At 46.4% G+C, this 19,181-nt stretch overlaps 2 protein-coding genes across 2 annotated transcripts in view; one reads left to right on the top strand and one right to left on the bottom strand.

Annotated features, from left to right (window-relative positions):
* Positions 1 to 236: 236 nt before the first annotated feature.
* On the bottom strand, positions 237 to 15,918 carry FUT7 (fucosyltransferase 7). Its single transcript, XM_082208987.1, has 4 exons — positions 15,870 to 15,918; positions 15,241 to 15,327; positions 7,430 to 7,634; positions 237 to 1,465 (listed from the first exon to the last, which is right to left on the bottom strand). Exon 4 carries the CDS (start codon positions 1,389 to 1,391, stop codon positions 333 to 335), a length of 1,059 nt encoding a protein of 352 aa, XP_082065113.1. The 5' UTR covers positions 1,392 to 1,465; positions 7,430 to 7,634; positions 15,241 to 15,327; positions 15,870 to 15,918; the 3' UTR covers positions 237 to 332.
* A 1,969-nt stretch (positions 15,919 to 17,887) lies between these two features.
* Positions 17,888 to 19,181, top strand: part of ABCA2 (ATP binding cassette subfamily A member 2) — a 103,408-nt gene continuing 102,114 nt past the window's right edge. The window contains exon 1 of the mRNA XM_082208731.1: positions 17,888 to 18,443. Coding sequence (XP_082064857.1) covers positions 18,378 to 18,443 — 66 coding nt within the window. The 5' untranslated portion in view covers positions 17,888 to 18,377. The remainder of the gene's footprint in view (positions 18,444 to 19,181) is intronic.

Below are 19,181 nucleotides of genomic sequence, written 5' to 3'. Positions count from 1 at the left end.
CAATGCCAAATGCTGGGAGACCCAGGAGGGGAAAGGGCTCTGGTGCTTGGATCCTGCTTGCTGGTTTCCCTTGGGGGCATCTGGCTGTCCACTGTGAGGACAAGATGCTGGACTAGATGCCCCCCCCAAGCACACTTTGGCCTGATCGAGAAGGCTTTTCTTACCTGTTTATGGAACCCCTCAGTGTGGAGTCAATATATTCCTATGGCCTCAGGGGCATTTGGCCAAGATGCTGGACTAGATAGGCCATTGGCCTAATCCAGAAGTCTCTTCTTAGGTCCTTAGGTTCTTAAGCACCTAGCGAGGCCCCTGACCTCAGCCCACCCTGATTGCTAACTCCAGAACCACTTCTCCAAACTGTAGTAGACCTTCCCTTGGGGCAGGCTGGGGAAACACTGGCAGATGGTGCAGAACCTCTCTGGCCAGCTATCATGCAGCTTCACGGCAAAACTCCTCTTCCACTCAAAGAACCTCTGGTAGCGGCTCTCATTCATACTGAGCAGGAAGTCTGCAAGTTCCTTCACAGAGCCAAAGTCGTCTACGTGGATGAAAGCATCACCAGGAATGAACTGCTGGTAATTGGCTCGGGGAGGCCCCATGACCACAGGCACGGCTCCAGCTAGGAGGGAGTTCCTCCAGAGCTTCTCAGTGATGTAGTCCCGGTGGACAGAGTTTTCAAAGGCCAGATAGAACTTGTATTTGGAGATGGTGGGCAGTAGGCAGGCTGGGCAGAGAGGCTTCTTGTTTGCCCTCCCATACACATCAACCTTGATGTACTTGGACAGGTTCCTGAACAGTTGTGCTCTCTGTTGGGTATGGTGGTGGTGGCTGATGACCCATGACACAAGGCCAGATTTCTCTGGGATGTCCACCTCATCTGATGGTTGGGCAACGAGCTCCCCATAAGGGATGAAGATGTCAGAGTCCCGCCTGAACGTCATGGTCCAGTTGAAGACTCCATCCCACCTGGGTAGGTCTTTGCTGTGCGTGGGGGACTCCAGGGAGAGCCACACCCACTTTTGCCCTGGGTGGGGCTTAGATGCAGGGGGGCGCGATCTGCGGTGCTGGAGTGCCCAGTGGTGGAAAACTACCACATCTGCTTGGTTGTACAGGTTGCGGTTCCAGGTCAGCTGGCAGCCCTTGATGGAGCAAAGCGTGGCACAGGGATCGCCGGTGAGATTTAAGGCATGGCCATAGGGCCAGTCCCAGATCAGGACCATCAGGGAACGGTTCTGTGCTTGAGTTCTGCTGGGGTTATGGAATGGCTGGGCAAGGAACATCAAGTTTAAGAACACAGCGCCAAGCAGGAACATCGCGCCAGCAAATCTCTTCATGGTTATCATGGAGTAGGAGGCCATTGTGCAGGCAGGGGCCACCATCATCTTGCTCATTAAGCATGTGCTTAATTCTCCTGAATTCAAAAGTCAGCATTTATTGTCCTTCAGTCAGTGTGGGCATTAGAAAGCTGCAACAGAGAAGAGAAGAGGAGAGTCAACTCCAGGGAAACAAGTCCAAGAAAGAAGCTTCCATTTTTGTAAAGTTCTGACTGTGTAGAAAGTTATGAGAAACTGCCTTAGACCACAGTAGTCTATAGTTGCCCATCTAGTCCAGTATTGTTCGCACACTGGCTGGCAAAACCTGTGCAAGCTTCGCAGGGGAGGGTCTTTCCTAACGTCTGGTATCTGGTCTAAGTTTTGAAAATGAAGATGGTGGAGATAGAAGAATTCCCCACATCATGCAGAAACAAGCTTTTGGTTCTTCTTTCCAGCTTCCCTTGTGAAAGGGCAACGAACTGTTGAAATTCTTTGTTTGTTGCAATGAAAAATGGGGTCGTGTGCATCTCTCATGCTTGCTGGGTGACAAACGAGGAAGTCCTCAGAGGTTTTGCACTCACTGTGAACTCACTCCTGTGGTGGCCAGAGGGGACATAGAGATGGACTCTTGGACTCAGTTTCCCTAATGGCAATATAGCACTGATTTACCCTGTAAGGTTTTTGTAAGGATTATAGCAAAGTGTTTTGCTTTACAAGTATGCTGTACATATATGGAGATCCAATCAAACCCAGTCCCTACCATGGATGAACCAATGTATTAACGATCACTGAATCTCCTAATCAAGGTTTTAATTTGTTTAGCAGCAGCTCAGTGGAAGGAGGAGTAGATCTGAAGCAGTGAAAACCATAGGCTCAAGACTAACTGGGACAAACCACCCAGTTTATTAGTGTAGAAAGTGCAGTAGTTATCATAGAAGTGTTTAGAATATTTAATATCAAATATCTGAAGGGACATCACGTGCAAGATGGACCAAGCTTGTTTTCTGCTGCTCCAGAGGGTAGGTCCAGTGGGTTCAAATTGCAAGAAAGGAAATTCCGACTAGGAAGAAATAGGAGATTCCGACTAGGAAGAACTTTTAGACAACATTTGCTGCTCAACAGGGGAATGAACTCCTTTCAAAGGTGGTGGGGTCTGTTTCACTGGATGTTCTTAAGCAGAGGTTGGAGGGTCCTCTATCAGGGATTCTTTAGTTGGGATTCCTGCACTGCAGGGGGTTGGACTTGATGGCCCTGGGGGCCTTCTAACTCTACAGTTCTATGATTCTATGAATTGATAGGAAATAAAACAGGCTTCATGGGATGAAATATTTGAAAATAAAGCAATTTGCATATAAATTGATTTAATCAGCGTAAATTAATTCAAGTTTTAGTAATGGTTGTTGTTGTTGGCATCTGTTTGTGAGAAAGGCTTTGGTGTGAAAGTGGTGTGGACTACTTAATAGCATTGATGAGACAATCAGTCTGAGTAAATGACATATCTTCTCCTGACTGCATTCAGCCCATCTTGCTCTGACATATTAGATCAAAGAAAGAGTTGTGGACCTAGCAGTCCAAGTCCATATAGTTAAAGCTATGGTTTCCCCAGTAGTCATGTATGGAAGTAAGAGCTGGACCATAAAGAAGGCTGATCGCCGATGGAGGGCATAAGGAGAAGGGGATGACAGAGGACGAGACGGTTGGACAGTGTTCTCGAAGCTACAAACATGAGTCTGACCAAACTGCGGGAGGCAGTGGAAGACAGGAGTGCCTGGCGTGCTCTGGTCCAGGGGGTCACAAAGAGGCGGACAGGACTAAACGACTAAACAACAACAACAAAGCATTGGAAGGCAATCAGGAAGCCAGAAAGAAGAAAGGAACATGTTCCACCCACGCAAAAAGAACTAAGAAAACATCATTCCTGAATACAGCTTTCATAAGGATCAGAACTGGCCAGGGAGCCGGACTTCTCCATGTGAGCATCGTACATAGGCTCTACTCCAACTGGGAAGGGGAGCAAAGCAACTGGTCTCAGCAATTTTGAACAGTGACTGCTGTTTCAGCACTTTGCTACACTCAGGTGGGGGCTCACCAGAACACATGACACTTTCACTTTTCCTTTGGGCTTCATGACCTGTTTGCTGCAACTCTCTACCACGATGCCTGGCTCTCAGAAAGTAACTGCTGGCACAGCAATATGACAGTGTTTCCTCCTTCTTACTCCTCCCACTATGTGCATTAAGATTACGGTCATAGCTTGGGTTACAGCCGCTTCAGGTTGCGTTTTCTCGGGTTACGGACGCGCCGAAACCTGGAGGTACCAGAATGGGTTACTTCCAGGTTTTGGTGGTTGTGCATGCACAGAAGCGCTAAATCGTGCTTTGCGCATGTGCAGAAGCACCAAATCACAGCCCGCGCATGCGCAGATGCGGGTTGCAAACGCTGCGGCTTGCGAACGTGCATCCCGCACGGATCACATTCGTAACCCAAGTGTCCACTGTACTATAATTCAGGAGTGCCCAAACTTTTTTCAAAGAGGGCCAGGTTTGATGTAGTGAACAAAGGCCGACACAGGTTTCTGAGCTTTTTCTAGGATTGAAGTTTGTTTTTTAAAATGATTTGTCCCCAATAAATAAACTGCCACAGAGGCTGGATAAAACCGGACGGGGGGGCCCCCCAAAAGAGACTTTGGACATGCCTGCTGTGATTGCTGACTATGCAAGCTAACAGGGTCCCCAATCAACAATGCAAAGTATATATTCTTTAAAAACTTGTGAATTTGGTTGTTTGGCTTGTTTATTTGCTCCTCCCTAATTTAGGGACTCTTTTGGCTGAAAAGTGGTATATAGACTGTAGTGGTATCACTCAAGAGGTATCGGTACATTAAAATGTGATACAAAGCTATAAGAGCGTATGGAAATGAGTTCCAGAGGATGGGAGCCACTGCAGAAAAGGCTCCATCTCTACTGAATTCCATTTTAATTGAATTCTAAATGGTGGCCTCCAAAAACAACTGTAAAACTATTGGCTTCATGGGAATGTCAGAAGCCACCTTATACCATCAGACCATTGATCATCTGAACTCAGTATTGGCTACACTGACTGGCAGCTGCTCTCTGAGATTTCAGGTAGGGAGCATCGCCAAGCCAACCTGGAGATGCTGGGATGCTGAGGATTGAAAATGAGACCTTCTGCATGCAAAGTGAGCTAATGAGCTATTTGCTTTCCGGTTAGGACTATAGAGAGCTGCCTTATATCAAGTCAGACCATTGACCCCATCCTTCTCAGTACTGTTTACTCTGACGGGCAGTAGCTCAATATTGTCCACCAGGCTCTCCTGGATATCCGGCCCCACCTGGAGAGGCTAGCGGGGCTCAAACCGGCGACCTTCCCTGATCTACAGCCCTTCCCACCCATACAGGTCCCCAAAGTAGCTCACAAGCGCAATAAAACAAGGTAAAACAATAGGACTGGGTTAAAAACCAATAAGGAAGAGCAATAAGCCATCAGCACCATTGTAAACCAAGACTCTGAGGATCAGAGATTTTAAATAGAAGCCTGCTCACACATTTCAAGCGAAGGCTGCCTTTCTGAAGGCCAGGCGGGAAGGAAGTGGTGGTTCCAATGAAATGCGTTGGCTATATTAAGTGCCGAGGCCCCAAAACAGATGGAGGGCACCAGTTTGGTGAAGGCTGATTGTGGCATAAAACAAGCAGAAGGCTTGTGTAGAATGGGAATGTTTAGGTGCATCTTCTGAATCAAGCCATGGTCCTACTTACGGTAGTTCCTGCTTCCTAGCAAAAAATAATAATTGTCTCCTGCCTAATGGGCACTCTTTAAAAAAAACAAACCCAAAATCTTAATCGTACGGAAAAACACTTTAATGCATGAGATCTAAAGAGGAAAGCAGAGCATTGCACACTGACACAGCTCAATGAGAACATACCAGCAGCCGCCAAAAATATACCGTCACCTGCTATAATCTATATACAGTAGAAGGAACCACACCCTTACAGCAAAAGTTATTCTAACCCTCCTTTGTACTGTTAATAACATTCCCAGCTGTCGACGTTTCTGGTTTTGACTGCAATTTCCCCTGGAGTAAGCCCCTCTAAGCTCAGTTGGACTTATTTCTGGGTGGACAAGAATCAGTTTTCACATTCAGAGGTTTTACACCTGAGGTCCCGCACTGGGGTTTCTTCTGACACTTGCCTCTTAAGTTGATTGTGGTTTTTATTGTTAGGTTTCCACTCTCTTTTTGTTTGTATGACACCTAGAGAATTTGGTGTAGGAGGTGTCTCGTAGATATGATAACAGAATGGTGTCGTGCTTAAGAGTGCTGAACCTGGGACACAAGGGTTCAAATCCCCACGCAGCCATGAGGTTCCCTGGCTGAGACCTTGAGCTAGTCACTGACTCTCAGCCTGACCTACCTCACAGGGAGGGGGGGATATTAACGCAATTTTCAAAAATGCAATTATCAATGTCTTTTTAAAGGGCATCTCCAGATGATCTGTATAAAGTGGTACCTTGGGTTAAGAACTTAATTCATTCTGGAGGTCTGTTCTTAACCTGAAACTGTTCTTAACCTGAAGCACCAGTTTAGCTAATGGGGCCTCCTGCTGCCACTGTGCCACCAGAGCATGAATTCTGTTCTTATCCTGAAGCAAAGTTCTTAACCTGAAGCACTATTTCTGGGTTAGCGGAGTCTGTAACCTGAAGCGTCTGTAACCTGAGGTACCACTGAATTGAGCATTCATCCTGATTTGTTTTCAGGGAGTGATCAGATGAATTTAGCTATTTATTGAGCATCTGTTCTGATATTTTTAATGCAGAGGTAAAATGATTTTGCAGCAAAGCAACTGTTATCCCACATTTTCCAGTGTATTTTCCCATCACTTCCCTTATCTTTTTTTTGTCAAATCTTTTTTATTAAGTTTTACATTGCCACTTTACAGTCAAACCTTAAACATCAACATCATCATTTAGGATTCCTTAAATCCTTTGACTCGCCTCCGCCTTTCCATGGTGACCACTATCAACCGTTTTTCACCTGCTTCTCTTATTTTCTTTATTTTTCTTAAATAGTCAATTTTTACCATAATTTTTAGTACGTTACAAGCATTACTCAAATCCTCTCAGAGTTTTTAGTTGTTTACAGTGTTCACTTAAATACTTTGTAAATTATTCCCATTCCTTCTTAAAGTTCTTCTCTTCCTGTTTTCTGATTTTCCCAATCAGTTTCGCCATCATCATATTCCTTATCATGAAAGTTTGGGTGTGTGCTGTTTTTGGGTAGGGGAATGGGCTTTTTTGCACAAGAACCCCAAATCAACTATAATAGCACAACCTGAATTTGCTGGTATGTGAATGAATCTCATTCACAAATAGCAACAATGCAGAAGTAACCCAAATGTGTAAGATTTGGCAATGTTTTAATCCTTACCTTAAAAAAAATATGAAAATCTCTCTCCAAAATATGAAAATGAAAGTTTCTCCATCTGAAGCCTTAGCTGCAAATTTGGCAAAGGATGCTGGTTTTCAAAAGTGTGCAAAATGTGCCCATTCTAGAGGTAGACTAATGAGGACATGGAGGGGAGGGGAGTTTGTATATGTGGCATTCAGGAAGCAGTGAATGGCTGAGAATGTCAAGCTCATGAGTCAAGATTAGCTGAAGTTAGATGGAGAGATTTATTTTCTCCTTCCTTCAGCTTTTCAGCTTATCATTTTAAAACAACACTGTCCTAAGAAAAAGCAAACAGGCAGCTTGATAAAATTCTTACCCCTAGCAACACAAAATGCAAAAAGTCAGAGACAGTAAAACAGCAGAAAGCAATGAATCAAGTGCCACATAAAATCCTACTTTAAATTTATATTAAAAAAACCAAAGTAGCACACAACTGCTAGCCCTTGGTTAACCAAGTGCAAAAAACCAAACAACCCCAGGGGTCTCTTAGAACTGTGTTAATCTTTTTTAAGAAGTAATTGCAATTCATTTTGATTTGATTTTTTAAATAAATAAATAAATCTGTCTGGTTGGGGTTCAAGGCACCTAAACAAAAATATCAGGAAAAGCATTCCCATCAAACAACATAACCCCCCCCCAACAGCTTAATTACCATTTTGCCCTCCTTGTCATAAGATGCTCGAAACCTCACGGATCCTTTCTTTTTAAAGAGGCATTTTTTCTGTGGAAACAGCAGCAGAGGGAAGCAGCAGCTGAGTAGAGGATCACATTCTCTTTCCTTTCCTTCTTCTTTTTCTCTTGGTAAGATTTCATCACCGGCGTCTTTCACACCCTGCTTCTACAGCGGTTTCCTGAAACTTCACATTGCGTTTTCATGTGGTTGGACACCCTGGCACACCAGTGCCTGGTCTTGCATGGCAGCACATGGCGGGGGGGGGGGGAGAACTTAGGCAACACTCAAAGGTGGAGTGGGTCTGATTAAGATAACTTAGGGTGGGGGCAGCAGTGCTAGATCAAACCACAAGATTTTGTGGAGTGAGAGAACGCCTAGTGTATTTCCCCCTCACTCACTCACTCACCCACCCACTCTCTCATAATGCCAGAGATTTGTGACATCCAACAGAACAGATTCAACCCAGACTTCTTCAAAAGATTAGTCTATGAAAGGAAACTCCCACCATCCCTGTTGGTTAGGCTGGCGGGGGGGGGGGCAGGTGTTGGCAGACCCAAAACATATGGGAAGATGCAGTGCCCTATTCCTGGTCTATTCTGACTGACAGCATCTCTCTGGGTTTTACAACTGGATGGGGCCATTCAGAGAAGCTCTGAAGGGAACCCAGATCAGTTACCCCAGATGTAGAGGTTGCTGAGATGAGGCACTTCATGGATTCGCAGAATTGTAGAGTTCAAAGGGGTCCCAAAGGTCATCTGGCCCAACCCCCTGCAATGGAACGGGCTGCCTTGGAAGGTGTTGGGCTTTCCTTCTTTGAAGGTTTTTAAGCAGAGATTAGATGACCACCTGTCATGTATGAGCTAGCTGAGATTCCTGTGCTGCAGGGGCTTCGACTAGAACAGGGTCCAGCAAACTTTTTTAGCAGGGGGCCGGTCCACTGTCCCTCCGACCTTGTGGGGGGCCGGACTATACAGTGGTACCTCGGGTTACAGATGCTTCAGTTTACAGGCACTTCAGGTTACAAACTCCACTAACCCAGAAGTAGTACCTCAGGTTAAGAACTTTACCTCCGGATGAGAACAGAAATCACGTGGTGGTGGCGGCAGCGGGAGGCCCCATTAGCTAAAGTGGTGCTTCAGATTAAGAACAGTTTCAGGTTAAGAACGGACCTCCGGAACGAATTAAGTTCTTAACCCGAGGTACCACTGTATTTTGAAAAAAATAATGAACGAATTTCCATGCCCCACAAATAACCCAGAGGTGCATTTTAAATAAAAGCACACATTCTGCAATGTAAAAACACCCTGATTTCTGGACCATCCGCGGGCTGGATTAAGAAGGTGATTGGGCCGGATGCGGCCCCCGGGACTTAGTTTGTCTACTCATGGACTAGATGACCCACTGGGCCCCTTCCAGCTCTGTGATTCTGTGCATTCCATAGAAGTATCCCATATTTCAAACACATGTGAACTGGGAGCCCCAACATAGTGTTGTAAACAATCTGCCCTTCTTCCCTTATGGGGTATCCAAGAGGCCGTATACAGTCCTTAAGTGGGTTCCCTGTCGGTTGGAGAAAATAACAGAGGCCAACCAGAGAATATTGAGAAGCAAAGAAGCTAGTAAGCCTGATCTTTATTAAAGCTGTTGCAACAGGGTGCTCCCCTCACACGCAGGAAAGGAGGAGGACCCTGAACCAAGGTGTGCCTGCCTTTATATAGACATTTTAAATTCCCTGCCTTGGAGCTCAAGACCACCCCTCCATACATCATACATACACCCCAGAAGGGATGTAACCCAAGACCACCCCCCAGATACATCATACCTACATCACAGAAAAGGCGGTCTACAACAGAAATTTGAATGTTGTTATTTTCCTGTCTGCCAGGTTATCTGATAATGCCTTATCTGATTGCCTTTCCTGGCAGTTTGGCCATTCCTTTGAGATGGTGATTACCCATTTCCTGAGACAATGGGAAGGTTCCCTCACCCCCTCCCTCCTTGCCAAGAAAACATTTGGTCAGTTTGGGAGTCAAAATCGTTTCAGGACAGTCTTCCTGTGCTGCTCCAGACATGTGGTTTATATATTATTTATGTACGTGTTTGCTTGGTACATTTATGAACATTTATTATATATATAAGACCTTTAATTTTTTATTAAAATAGTGTCTGCAGAATGCACTCAGACACACATTGTGGGGCCTGGTAAGGCATGCTAGCCACCCCATTATTATTATTATTGTTGTTGTTGTTAAAAGTTTGGGGCGTGGGGTCAAGACTCCCCTAAAATCTTTGGATTCATTAAAACTCCATAATTCCTGGCTATAGTAAATGTCAGAGTTTAATCAATGGATTTAGCAGTGTAAAAATAAAGACTGGACTTGTTTTCCTGGCACAGGCAGAGTCATTAAGCAGTCAAGAAAGCCATCAACAAGGCAGACACAGAGCGGGGAGACCCCACCCTGAGCTCTGGGTAATTAGCAAAAGGCAATCCCTGAGTTGGGGAGGGCGGGGAGTTTCTAGAATTGCAGTAGGCAGTGTTGTAAATAAAAATATGCCCTTTTCCCTTATGGGGTATCCAAGAGCCCATATAGAGTCCTTGCATAGGTTCCCTATTGGTAGGAGAAAATAACAGAGGCCAACCAGAGAATATTGAGAAGCAAAGCAGTTAGTAAGCCTGATCTTGATTGATCTGTTGCAACAGGGTACTCCCCTCACACGCAGGAGAGGAAGACGACCCAGAACAATGGCGTGCAAGGGCTTATAAAGACTTTTGAAATTCCCATCCTCTAGATCAAGACCACCCCCAGAAACATTATGCATACATCACAGAAGGGGTGTAACCTAAGACCACCCCTCAGATACATCCCACCTACATCACAGAAATTTAAATGTTGTTTTTCTCTTGTCCTTGTTTATCTCCTGTCTGGCAGGTTGCTTGATTGGATTTCCTGGGGAGCCTGGCCATTCTTTTGTAGTGGTAAAATGCTTATTTCCTGGGCCAGGTCACAGGCTCACACCTTATTCATATCCTTGAGACAGGATTTGTGAGGAAAGAGACAATGGGGAGGCTTTTCCAGTTTAACCTTGCAGAGAAAGGATTTGGTCAGTTTAGGAATCAAAATGGTTCCAGGATGGTCTTCCTGTGTTGATCTATGTATGTGCAGTTATGAACATTACCATATATCTAAGGCCATAAAATTCCTATCACAGCAGTGAGGTAAGCGAACAGGGGCAGGGAGGAAATGTCCCTTTGGCAAGCCAGAACAGGAGGCAGGCAGCCTGCTTTATGCTCCACAAAGGGCCAGACATGATGTTTGGGGTCTCTTGTAATCGGAGGCTGCCGCAATGAGAGGAACAGGATCCTCTTGGGATTTGAATGCTCTGCACTCTCTCCACAAAGATGCAGGTTGTATATATGCATAAATAAAACCATATACCATAAAGACAGCACGGATTCTGTTGTGCCTCATTGTCCAAAGAAAATACAGACCCTCATGGTGATTGTTGTTGTTTAGTTATTTAGTTGTGTCCGACTCTTCATGACCCCATGGACCATGCCCAATACCCCTGGAATTTGTGTGTGTGGGTTTTGGGGGGGGGGAGAAAGAGTAGCCTTTGTGAGGGTTGAAGTTCTAGGTGTTCTGCTTGCTTTTGGGAAGTGAGTCTGAGCATCCCCAATCGTTCTTCTGTGAAATGGGTATTTTGTAGTGTCCACAAGAGTTTTCTAGACTTCCAGTTCCACCCCCGTTCTTCAAGAGGTTCATAACCACAGCACTAATGCCAATATTATGATGAGGGTGTTTGGAAGAGGTGCATGCAAAAGGATAGCAGGCTTTAAAAAATCAGGGTTTTATTTTGTTTCTTTTAAAAAGAGGCTTAAAACCCCCCAACCAGATTTGTATCCTAGCCAGCTCTAAGGTGCCACTGTGAAAAGAAAAAGAGAGAACTTAGGGAACACTAAAAGGTGTCAGAGAGCCAGGTAAAGGTAAAGGTACCCCTGACTGTTAGGTCCACTTCGCTCTATACGCCGAGGGAGCCGGCGTACAGCTTCCGGGTCATGTGGTCAGCATAACTAAGACGCTTCTGGCGAACCAGAGCAGCACACGGAAACGCCGTTTACCTTCCCACTGGAGCGGTACCTATTTATCTACTTGCACCTTGACGTGCTTTTTTACTGCTAGGTTGGCAGGAGCAGGGACTGAGCAACGGGAGCTCACCCCGTCGCAGGGATTCAAACCGCCGACCTTCTGATTGGCAAGTCCTAGGCTCTGTGTTACCAGGGTTCAAATCCCCACCTGGCCACAAAGCTCACTGAATGACCTTGGGCCAGTCACTGCCTCTCAACCTAGCCTACCTCACAGGGTTGCTGTGGGGATTAAATTGTGGGGGGATCATGTAGACCAACTTGCACCTGTTGGAGAAAAAGGTGGGATATAACTGTGCCATGAATAAAGTAAGTTTCATGAATTTCAGACGTGAGAGAGAACTTGAATCACTGTCCTCAGATTAATCGCTGGTTCCACATTTTGGAGCAATATTTCCTCCCTGCAGCTGCCCTTGAAATGTTGACCATTGATGACAGTCCTGGTCAGGTCATCCAGATGAAGCAGACGGATTTTTAATAGTAGAGTGTCATGATTCTTTTGCCAGTCACTGGCATTTCCTACCATTCCCCCCAGGAGGCGCTCTTGTTCCTGAATTCGGCATTCAGCTCTAACAAAAGTAAGCCGAAAGTGGCAAATTCATTGGCAAGAGCGCCACCTGCGAGAAAGAAGGGGGGAAATTCCCTGTTTTTCACAAAGAGTGCTAAAAACTGGGTCTGCATTTGTTTGTTTGCTTTGTTTACCCCTGATTTCCCTTGCACTGTTGTTTCCAAGGCGCTTGGATTTCGAACTGCAAGTTCCTGGGGCAGAGAACTATTCCCTTTTGCTCTGTTAAAAGGGTCATGCGCACTGATGGCCCTACAGCAACATTTTTTAAAATGACATTTCTGGGGGGTGCAGGGAGGAGGAAAGTATGTTTGCAGTGGCAACCCTTGAAAACTTGCCGGGATGTGCCCCTCTTTATCCTCTAGCACCATTGTTTAATCTCACGAGGGTGAATCTTTGCCGGATGCAATTTCTTCTTTATCAGATTCCCCAATGAGAACAAAAATGCTGCGCTCACGCTGACCCTTCTGCCGCCCTCCCCTCCAGAGCACGAAAAGCAAAATGCCACCGCAAAGCCACCACAGCTGGCCTTGCCTGCTGCAACATCCCGGCCATATCCATCATTCTCTGCCCAGGTGGGTCACTCCCCAGGGTGCCCACTCTCTGGTTCCCTGGAGGACAAGTCTCTTCTGCACATGATCTTTTACACCTGACCCAGCACTTCAGCTGGGCGCCTAAGCCCCCAGAGAGAATAGCAGCTGGGAGGACATGTTTTATGACTGCCCTAAATTGGCTGCCGAAAATCTGGAGGAAACACGTGAAGGTCGTGTATGACCTTAAGATTATTTTTAAGAAGCGCCTGCCTGGGTTGGATCAAATATCCACCTGGTTTCCAGCTGCTGCCGGATATCTCCAGTCCAGAAAGTTCCTAGTCAAGGATTAATCAGACATCCATCCCTGCTCTTTCCTCCTAGCACCTGCTGTTTAGGGTATATTGTATAAGAACCTAGGAAGAGCCCTAGTGAATAGGGCTGGAAACCCACTGAGTCCAGCATCTTGCCCACACAGTGGCCAATGTCAAGCCAGCAAGCAGGACTTGGGCACAAGAGTCCTCTCTCCTCCTGTGGGTACCTGATACAGTGGTACCTCGGGTTACAGATGCTTCAGGTTACAGACTCCATTAACCCAGAAATATTACCTCGGGTTAAGAACTTTGCTTCAGCATGAGAACAGAAATTGCATGGCAGCGGTGCAGCAGCAACGGGAGGCCCCATTAGCTAAAGTGTTGCTTCAGGTTAAGTACAGTTTCAGGTTAAGAACGGACCTCCGGAACAAATTAAGTACTTAACCCGAGCCTTCCAAAGAATCTGGGAACTGTAGTTTCTCCATCCACAGAGCTACAATTCCCAACATCCTTAACGAAGCACATACAGTGGTACCTCAGGTTACAGACACTTCAGGTTACAGACTCCGCTAACCCAGAAATAGTACCTCGGGTTAAGAACTTTGCTTCAGGATAAGAACAGAAATCGTGCTCTGGCGGCACAGCGGTAGCAGGAGGCCCCATTAACTAAAGTGGAGCTTCAGGTTAAGTACAGTTTCAGGTTAAGAACGGACCTCCGGAACAAATTAAGTACTTAACCCAAGGTACCACTGTATTCAGAACCATTGCTGTCTCTAACAGTGGAGACAGAGCAGAGCCGTCATGGCTAGTGGCAGGGCTTTCTTATTTTTATTTTTTGCTGGAACTCACCTGGAACTCAGTTCTGGCACCTCTCAGGTGGGTACTGTTGCCATTACAAGAGAACGAGGGAGGCCTTCATGCTGAATTCTGGCACCTCTTTTTTCTAGGAAAAATAGCACCAGCTAACTAGTGGGCACTGATACCCTCCTCCTCTGTGAATTGGTCTAATATTCTTTTAAAGGCATCCAAAGTTGTTGGCCACTGCTGCCACTTGCGGGAGCAAGTTCTGTAGTTGGAATATGCACTGTGTGAAGAAGGACTTCTATCTGTCCTGAACTTCCCCTATTCAGCTTCATTGATTGACCATGGTTTCTAGCATTGAGAGGGAGAAAAGCTTTTTTCTGTCCACTTTCTTCATGCCGCATTTAATTATATACACTCCTACCAGGTCACATTTTACACACCTTTTCTCTAAACTAAAAAAGGTCCAAATTCATTTCCCCATAGGGGTGTCGTTCCATCTTCTTGATATTTTTGTTTACCCATTTCTGACCCTTTTCTAACTCTTTAATAGGCATTCTGCGGTACCTCTGATCATGGACATGAAGGCCTAAACAACTGTCCTTGTTTGAAGGAAGGGATTGAAGGAATTGTTGTCTGCACCACAAAATACCCATTTCACAGGAGGAAAAATGGTGATGGCCAGGATGCTGTAATGGTTAGAGTGTCAGATGATGACCTGGGAGACCAAGGTTCAAATCCCCACAGCCATGGAGCTTACTGGGTGACCTGGAGGGACCAGTTATTGCCTCTCAGCCTAATCTACTTCACAGGGTTATTATGGGGATTAAATGAGGAGTGGGAGAACCATGTGCCACCACCTTGATCTTGAAAAGAAAGTGGGATATACATGCAATGCAATGGTGCTCAGAACGCCTCCCTTACAGCAGGCAAAACACCCCCAAAACAAACAGACAGCAGCAAACACAGGGGAAACAAGGACACCTTCCCCTCTCTACCCCCCCCCAAAAAAGAGGGACTCACGCCAAACCACACACCAACCTACTCAATTAAGAAAAAATAGTGTTGGGCAGGGGGTTTTGGTGGGTCCCCAAAAGCTATATGTGAGCTCACTGTGGTAGCCAGTGGGTGCCACGTTGGAGGCTACAGAACTGGAGGCTGTACTTTGCTGTCGTGACCAGTAACCATCTCAAATCTGGCAGTTCTCAACTGGGAGAGAGTGAATCTGGTTTAATACCAGGTTGCTTTTCGTACTACAGACAGAGCTTGAATGTTCTCCCCCCACAGCAGTGGGGGAGAGTTTGACTTTTAGAAAAGGATGCCAGCGTCACTTAGCTGTGAAGAGCCTCAAATGCCTCTGTTTTCGAAGTGCAAGGCAGTCCACAAATCCCCAAATGGCAATAATATCAGGAACAAATAAAAAAAACATGTTTTACCTTTTCCCTCCATCATCATCATCATTATTTTGTTAATGTTTATTGCTGAATTTTGTTCTTCCTCTCTGCTGCGTTGAGGATAAGCATCTGCAGACACAAGTGAGAAGCAAATAATGAATTGTACTAATAGATAGGAAGGCTTGCATGATGCTCACTGCGATGTTCTCCCAGGGCCTGGCAGAGGCATTCCCACATTCCCATTAGTCTGGTTCTTCCAGTGCAGTGTGAGCAGGTTGCAATCAGGCATTTGGATGCTACATTTATTTTCATGCTGGCTGGGATTTGGTTCTGCTTTCGGTTTTAAATTAATATTTATAATGGATGCAGTTTTTCAAAAGGTTCCCCCCCCCCAGAAAAAGCACTCCCTTTTAGAGTATTATTAATTTAGAATTCCTAATAAAATAAACATTAACCAGTATTATAAATATAAATTATCATCCTTATCAATTAAACAACAATTGCAGGGGGTTGGACGGGATAATCCTTGGGTAAATTCAACTCAGCAGTTACATGATTCTAATTTAGAAGTACAGCAACATTAAGAATGAGCTGTGTATGCAACGCAGCTATATTTAAAAGTAAACCCACTGAAAATATATATAAAAAATTTAAAAATTGTCCAGTAGCACCTTGTTGTTGTTGTTGTTGAGTTGTTTAGTTGTGCCCGACTCTTTGTGACCCCATGAACCAGAGCACGCCAGGCACTCCTGTCTTCCACTGCCTCCTGCAGCTTGGTCAAACTCATGCTGGTAGCTTTGAGAACACTATCCAACCATCTCGTCCTCTGTCGTCCCCTTCTCCTTGTGCCCTCCATCTTTCCCAACATCAGGGTCTTTTCCAGGGAGTCTTCTCTTCTCCTGAGGTGGCTTCAGGATCTGTCCTTCCAGTGAGCACTCAGGGCTGATTTCCTTCAGAATGGAGAGGTTTGATCTTCTTGCAGTCCATGGGACTCTCAAGAGTCTCCTCCAGCACCACAATTCAAAAGCATCCATTCTTCGGCAATCAGCCTTCTTTATGGCCCAGCTCTCACTTCCATACATCACTACTGGGAAAACCATGGCTTTAACTATACGGACCTTTGTTGGCAAGGTGATGTCTCTGCTTTTTAAGATGCTGTCTAGGTTTGTCATTGCTTTTCTCCCAAGAAGCAGGCGTCTTTTAATTTCGTGGCTGCTGTCACCATGGAACCCAAGAAAGTAAAATCTCTCACTGCCTCCATTTCTTCCCATTCTATTTGCCAGGAGGTGTTGGGACCAGCGGCTATGCTCTTAGTTTTTTTGATGTTGAGCTTCAGACCATATTTTGCGCTCTCCTCTTTCACCTTCATTCAGTTGCACCTTAGAGACCAACTAAGTTTGTTCTGGGTCTAAGCTTTTGTGTGCATGCACACTTCTTCAGATACAGTGAAACGAAAGTCACTAGACCCTTATATATAGTGGGAGGGTGGGGTGTGGTTTTTCTCAGGAGGGTAGTGGGAGATGGATGATTGACTCAATGGTAAACCTGTTGATGACTGTTAAGGACTGCAATTAGTCCTACAGGAAAAAGCAAGGGATCGTATGCAGATGACTAGCATATGAGACGGGAATCCAATATCTCTATTCAGACCAGGTCTCTCCATAGTTTTCAGTTTAGTGATAAGTTGTAATTCAGCAACTTCTCAAGTCTGTTTCTGAAATTCTTTTGTAATAAGAACCCCAAGTGAATCATGCCCATTCAATGGGTCTACTCTGAGCAACATTATCATGTACCACACACCCAAACCTGCACAGAAGATTAAATATGGATCTGCACATTAAATTCAAAGCACAAGTCTCTGCCCCCCCCCGCAACCCTGGAAACTGTACAGTGGTACCTTGGGTTAAGAACTTAATTCGTTCTGGAGGTCCATTCTTAACCTGAAACTGTTCTTAACCTGAAGCACCACTTTAGCTAATGGGGCCTCCTGCTGCCGCCGCGCCGCCAGAGCACAATTTCTGTTCTCATCCTGAAGCAAAGTTCTTAACCCGAGGTACTATTTCTGGGTTAGTGGAGTCTGTAACCTGAAGCGTCTGTAACCTGAGGTACCACTGTATGTGCTTCGTTAAGGATGTTGGGAATTGTAGCTCTGTGGATGGAGAAACTACAGTTCCCAGATTCTTTGGAAGGCGATGAGGAGTCCTGGTCCTTTATACGGGGCCGTGGTTCTACCTCAACCACCTAAAAGGGTTCTAGCACCTTAAATGCGAACTCGTTCCCTATTAGGGCAGAAGCTTCCTTTTGCATCAGCCCACGCCATCAGAAGCAGGATGGGTTATTTAATTAGCAGATTAATTGTGACATATAATCTTTCAGGAGAGAGGGAGAAGCGGGCGGCGGAGCAGCGGGTATCTGCAGGAAATGCTTTTTAAACAGGGCTGCAGAGTGAGAGTCAATCTGTTCCTCTCCCGCCACCAGGTCTTTGTCGGGGCGGAGGGGGGTGACGCCGGCTGGTAATCCACTCGGTGATCCAGGAGCGCAAATCTTCCTTTATCCCTCTCCCGGAGTCCGCGCCCCCGCCCAGCTGAGCCGGAGCTGCTGCTGCTGCTGGACTGCCTCTTTAAGAGGCCGGGGCCTGGCGCTGGGATAGGGGCGGGCTAAGAGGCTTGCAAGGCAATGCAGCGGCGGCGGCAGCAGCAGAACACCGGAGACTGGCAGGCGCAGGCAGGCAGATGTGTGCACGGTAATGCAAAGGGGAGATAGCCAGGGGCCCCGCTTCCTTGGAAAGCGAAATGGACCGGCAGTTTCTCAATTGCATGCTAGCGGGGTTGGCTGTTTGGGTTGTTGTTGTTGCTGCTGCTGCCTTGCACCGGGTTGCAAAAGGCTGATTCCCAGCTCTCCCAGCCCCGCTCCATTTTTTTTAAAAAGGGTGCCTGATAATATCCGCTTTCCTTCCCACCCCTGATCTGCAGGAGACAAAGCCGAAAGCTCGCCAGGCCGCCGCTATTGCCGCTGAATCAAAAGCCGGCTTTTATTTCAATTTCGGGCGGGGGGAGCCGGGGAGCCTCGGCTCAGAAGACCTCTCGGTAGGCCGGGCTGTGCCCCCAACTTCTCTCCCCACCGATTTGCCTCCACTGCCCGCAATGCTTTGCAGCTGATGCCTCGCCGGAGCAGCCAAGATGGGGTTTTTGCACCAGTTGTATCTCTTGCTATGGAAGAATGTTACCCTCAAGCGACGGAGTCCGGTTAGTAGGGGGGGGCCCGGGGGGGAGTTGGCGGAAGGGTTTTCTTTTCTTTTTTTGGGGGGGGAAGAGTTATCTTCAAAGAGCTGGGACTCGAATGCTGGTGGGAGTGGGCGGGCAGGATTGGAACTCACCCCCCGCAACACCGTTCCTATTATTTTTAAGGACCAGGGCTGCAAGGCCCCCGGTGGACCGGGAGGGCTGTGAGCAAGTATGGTTTGCTTTTTTTTTTTTTCCTTAAAGACAATTTTCTACTGGGGTTAGGAAAGACCCTTCCCCTAAAAAAGCCACAACTCCATTAAGGCCGCAAGCGGGGTAATGGGGTGCTGAGAGAAAGCCGCCCCTTCTGATTAGTCTGTGTTTGGGACAGGGGTCTCTCACCTTCCGCCCCCCCCCCCCACTTCTGGTTTGACTACAAGAAATGAGATGATTCTTCCATCCCTACTTTGCTTTGGGTGCAGGAAAAGCACTCCTGTTTTCTTGATTAGGATGAGAGGGGGTGAAGGACACCCCCCCTTAATTGGGAGGTGGTTAGGAGCTCAGTGCTGTTTTGGGTGTTGGGGGGGTGCTCCTTGCTTCCTCAATAGACCCTGCCCTCCCCACCACTAATTTTTAGTTATTTATTGCAGTTGTTGCGGATTAACCTGCAAAAGGTTGGTTGAGGTTGAGTCTTCCAGTTGCGGAATGTGGTCATTCAACATTTCATCCACATCTGGGGTGTGATTTCTCCTTGCTCCCCCC

This window comes from Podarcis vaucheri (genome assembly GCF_965113315.1).
Source record: "Podarcis vaucheri genome assembly, chromosome: Z".
NCBI classification, from domain to species: Eukaryota; Metazoa; Chordata; class Lepidosauria; order Squamata; family Lacertidae; genus Podarcis; species Podarcis vaucheri.
This window is presented reverse-complemented; position numbering and strand designations above follow the sequence as displayed.

Excerpts from the sequence above, each read along its gene's own strand:
- FUT7 (XM_082208987.1), bottom strand. The coding sequence starts at position 1,391 with ATGAGCAAGATGATGGTGGCCCCTGCCTGCACAATGGCCTCCTACTCC.